At 33.2% G+C, this 5,348-nt stretch overlaps 1 protein-coding gene across 1 annotated transcript; it reads left to right on the top strand.

The window, feature by feature from the left end:
* Nucleotides 1-639: 639 nt before the first annotated feature.
* LOC108685148 lies at nucleotides 640-3,300 on the top strand. Its single transcript, XM_018189811.1, has 3 exons — nucleotides 640-711; nucleotides 1,060-1,257; nucleotides 3,060-3,300. The coding sequence occupies exons 1-3, from the start codon at nucleotides 700-702 to the stop codon at nucleotides 3,147-3,149; spliced, it is 300 nt and encodes a 99-aa protein (XP_018045300.1). The 5' UTR covers nucleotides 640-699; the 3' UTR covers nucleotides 3,150-3,300.
* Nucleotides 3,301-5,348: the final 2,048 nt, after the last annotated feature.

The following is a 5,348-nucleotide window of genomic DNA, read 5'->3' as shown; positions in this document are numbered from 1 at the left end:
ATTATAAAATATCTGGTCTATATCTTAATAATATTTCAAATAAAGTTTTATGCAAAATATGAATAAAATATTTACATAACATTTCAAAAAATAAATAGTAATATTTATTATAAATATTCTGTGCAGTCTGAAAGATTGTTAAAATGTGTTAGACTTAAGCATTCCATATAATTATTTTGATGATTCAACCAAATTATTTTCAGATCTATATTTAGCTAAATTTTTAAATACTTCAGCAAAATCATTCTTTCCGTGTAATTAAATGTTTAGATATTTCAGCAAAATCTTCTGTGGAATTCTCTCTACATTAATTATTTCCGAGTTCAACTAATTGAATTCTTGTTTCCTTATAAATATGTTATGAATGGACACACACACACACACACACACACACACACACACACACACACACACACACACACACACACACAAAATTACTCCAGAAGTAGAATGTAATGCATGATCAATGCATCTTAGAACAAGGATGCGTCATATTGCAACTATAGCCCTGTCCGTCCCTGAGACTGGGGAGGAATGCGATGGTACGGCAGTTAGGAACTTTTGTAGTACCGGACGAGTCTACTTTTTTACGGCATCCCTTGAGACTTCTATAAGTACGAGGAGACCAAGCTGGCGCGCGCATTTATACGAAGTATCGTTCCCGAGTACATCCGCGCAGAATCCTTGCCCGAAGTCGTCATGTTGCGATTCGTAAGTAAATCTGGCATTCCGTGGAGAGTGCAAAGTGCATCCGCAATGAATTTAAAAATCGTAATGAAATACGTAATAATAATTTCTGGGCTTTTACTCCGCTATTGTGATCTCCAACATTTCAGAATCGTTGCAATTTGCATTTATTCTCCGAAAGTGTAATGCGATTATTCACCGCCGTTAGACGCGCGCGAGGAAGTGTCTTCTCGTGCAACGATATTTACCTCACGTAGACTCATTCGCTTTACGCGGTTCAACGGTTACTTATATTCGCCGACGTGCCTCGCGCGCCGAAGTTTTCCAATTTAAATAAGAAGCGAGCTTTTCCTTTATGACGATTACTTGCAGATCCTACTCGCCACTCTCGTCGGCCTTGCGTGGTCCGCGCCAGCGCCAGCACCCAGACCACTCACCCTCGTCTCCGAGTTGAAAACTCCGGCGTCAACCGCCAAACTCACACCGCTGGTCGCGCCAATCGCGCCAATCGCTACACCAGTTATCGCACCGATTTCCCGTCTCGCCTATGCCGCACCCGTTCTTTCACAGGTTAGATACAAAAATATAAATTAATTCCTAAAGACTCCTTAATAATACAAAATGGTTGGATATAACAGAGCAAGAATCAAGCACGATAATTCTTGTGCAAACCAATATGGTTAATAAAACAACTTTATTAATAATTAATCCGTTTACATGTTTCGGCTCACTTTTGATTCATTTTCAGAGACAATATGATGTTGTAATTATAAAAATTCTTTTTAAATTAATTTCAATAGGCCATCTTCTATTTATTAACGGAAACTATAATATAAAAACGAATTTTAATAACAATCTAAAATGTATTAAAATGAATAAATTTGTTGGAAGCAAAAATGATTTATTATAAAATAATAGAAGATAGCTCACTAAAATAAAAATTCATCATATCGCAAACATTTAAATTCTATTTAGTCAGTTTAGTCAAAAAATTTTTAATACATCAATCAGTGTACATTCTTTGTTACATTAAAATTAAATTATTAAAGATTCAGTTTTGGTTTTAATGTCCGTCTGAATTATAATTAATATCAAAATTTTTTTTCTCTTCTTTTTTCCTTTTCTTTACGATTAATGTTTTAGATGTATTAAAATTATTCATTAATTTCAACACAATTGACACTGATTTGCTGAATGATTAAAGACTGGTTTTTGACTAAACCAATAGAATTTAAGTGCTTGCGATATGGTGAATTTTTGTGAGCTACCTTCTATTATTTTACAATAAATCGTTTTTGTTTCCAACAAATTTACCTTTTAATCATTTTAATACACTTTAGATTATTAGAGTTTGTCTTTATATTATAATTTCCGTTAACAGATGGAGGTAGCTCACTGAAATAAATTAGTTTGTAAAAAAATTTTTTGTAATTACAATATCATATTATCTCTGAGGATGGCTCAAAAATAAGCCGAAACATGTAAACGGATTAATTATTAATAAAGTTGTTTTGTTAACCGTATTGGTTTGCACAAGAAATTACCGTGCTTGACCCCTGTATTGCTCTGTTTTATCCAACCATTTTAGATACAAAAAGTCCAAGTGTATACCTTGGCGTTCGAAAAGCGACTCACGCGTCACAAAAAAAAACGTTCGATTTCTAAAAATAGGATCCATCCACCGAACCAGGAGTGAATTACTGATATAGCTTCAATTCAAGAATCGAACGTTTGTGAGTTTACATTTAAAGAGTCGATTTTTAAATTTATATACCTAAAACTTTTTTCTTTATTTTAAAACTTTTTTCTTACCAAGATAATATAAAAAAAAGTCAAAGATAAGTAAAAGCGAAGAGTGCTATAAAATATTAAATAAAATTTAATGTGTTCAATACATTAAAAATAAGCGAAACTAGTTTCAACTTTACATTTCTTCTTCAGTCGCATATAAATTACAAGAATTAAAATTCCATTGTAAATACTTGACAAGTCATAATTTTGATTTTAAAATTATAATGTCGAAAGATAATAATAAAAGAAGTTGCGAGTAATCATAAAAGAATTGACAAAATGAAAGTATTAAAATTACAAGTAATCCATAATCTGCCGCGCTTTTATATTCTGAAGCCTTTTCATTATTTCAATTAATAATAAAAAAAGAACGCCAATCTTTATAATTATATTTTTTGATTATTCAACATTAAATTACAAAGAAATACGATAGATATAATTTTCACATGGATCGCTGAGAAAGAATAAAGAAGGAAGAGAAAAGGAATTTTTTTTCTATTTCAAAGCTTATCGTTTTCTGTGATCGAATTGCGTTGCAAAATCAAAATACAATTTTTTATCTTGTTTCTCGTTATTACTAGGTATCGCCATACACTTATTATTCTGCGCCGATCGCGGAGATCCCGTCGAGTTACTCGATCGAGCAACATGGGTACCATATTACCTACTGATCGCAAAAATCATCAGACCGGTAGCCGTCGACCTCAGTAAAGCTCGTGTGGAAGTATGCGTAAGCAGCTCGCAGCTTGTCTCCTCATCGATAATCATCTTCTATCGTGTAATCTCATCCACGCAAAAAAAAAAGAACTTGGTGAAAGTTGATGTGTTTATTTTTTAAACCCTCATTTCCATCTCCTGTACCTTCCTCAACAACCTCGAAGAAATTACATAGCGATCCTCTTTATCGTTCTTCTCGAGAACGAATTATTAAGAATTTTTCTCTCTTAAAAAATTCATATAATTTTGCGTTATATTATATGTATTTTAGAATTTTAATCTTAACACGCTTGAACGCAAAGTTATTGCCTTCACGTGAAGTTATTATCTTATGTTATATTCGCTATATCGAATTCATTTGCATTTCGGCGTAGAAAGAAGAAAACGTAGAAGGATATCCAAATTGGGTCAAGACAATTCACGCGCGGTTTAGCGTGGCACGATCCACGACACGAAATTCCCAGTGTTACGAAAGGCTGCGGAAAATCCCTGTTACGTAATGACGCAGTGCGTGGTCTGTGAAAGGAAATCGACATCGTTGCGATCGCCGTTGTGATCATCGATACGTGACAAGAAAAGAAAAGTAGGTCACGTTGAGGATTTCAGTTCCCGTTTTAAATTTGAGTAATTCTCTCTACGGGAGCCAAAATGGCAAAAAAAATTGAAAATGTTTATGCGAAAATTCTTCTGAAATCGCGGAATCGTATAATTTCCTCGTGGCGAGAAACTACGAGATTCGATTGGATGAAAAAACTCCCGAGACCCAACGAATGAGTTCATTGACATGCTCCCTTGGAATACATACGCGAGTACTTTCTCCCGGATCCTGCGAGAGCCTAAATATTTATGGGATACATCTAGCTCTGCATTTAAGCCCTAGCAGCCATATTTTTTATGCTACTTTTTATACTATCGTAATCTTTCTGATCAATGGCCGTAATACTCGTTTCCTCGTAACGAGACGGAGGCATCGCTTGTCGAAGTGCGCCTCTTCACTTTCTATCGAGAGTGAAAATCATTATATTGAACTCGATGATCCATGAAGTCAAGGTCGATGCACCTCATGACCGGCACGACCATGAAAAGAAAGTATCCGGTTTGGTACAGTTGCTCGAGAGATAATCATTTATTTTGGGAGTTGCGACATGAAAGACTCATAAGAAGAATCTTTCTATATAATCGTGAATGCCAACAACACGATTGTACAACTACTTAAATTAGAGTATAAATCGATTAAAGGAATCGATATTATAATATCGTCAAACGGATTACCGCGAAAACAATCTAGGCTAATGACCGTAAATTTATAGATCCTCTTCGGAGAATACAGTTGCAACACCAATATCAAAGTTTCCTCTTGTCGAATTTTAGACAAATTTATTATTTATTTGCGAGATATCTTCGAGACCCGATCCGAATAAACGGTAATTTTGATGTAATTTTATTGACAAGTATAAAATGACGTAAAGCATAATTATGTAAGGCATAATTCACCAAATATTCATTAAATAATAAACGACAAACAGTTCTGCATTTGTATTCGTATATACATGTTCCTGTCTCTTACATAATGCCAGCTCTATCAGAAAAACCCACTTGATGTTCTCTAGGAATTGTGTGGTAAACTAATTATACGAAAGATCATGCAAGTTGACTTCTTCGTACCTGATGGCCTTTTACATTCGCAGTCGTCTCTTTGTTTACGAAAAAAATTTAAATTAATTTATGTAGAGAATATTGAAACTAGTATTATTTGTACATTTCTTCAATTAGAAGATGCATAAGAGTGATCAAAAATATATCTTCACTCGATTCTTTTTATATTTTTTTCGATATTACAAATATTAAATGACTTTGAATACAATGAATCGTCACATGAAGCATTCAAGTATATTATTAATTTGTATGATTTAATATGACAGACTTTTCATTCAGAATTAATGGAAATTTTAATCATACAAATATTCCAAATGTTGAATTAAGATATATGCTTAGTAGAAATCATATTAAATATTTCATTATGTTATTCTTTTATACAATACAAGATTAATGGATTCAGCGTAAATTTCTCTCGAAGTCACAATGTAAATTTCAATCGTACCGCATGGAGTTTATTGTATTTTTTATATTTTTCTGATAAAATAAATATTCTA

Source organism: Atta colombica, unplaced genomic scaffold, assembly GCF_001594045.1.
Source record: "Atta colombica isolate Treedump-2 unplaced genomic scaffold, Acol1.0 scaffold146, whole genome shotgun sequence".
Lineage (NCBI taxonomy): Eukaryota > Metazoa > Arthropoda > Insecta > Hymenoptera > Formicidae > Atta > Atta colombica.
This window is presented reverse-complemented; position numbering and strand designations above follow the sequence as displayed.

Excerpts from the sequence above, each read along its gene's own strand:
- LOC108685148 (XM_018189811.1), top strand. Across the intron at positions 1,258-3,059 it reads CCGCACCCGTTCTTTCACAG|GTATCGCCATACACTTATTA; the intron begins GTTAGATACAAA and ends CGTTATTACTAG.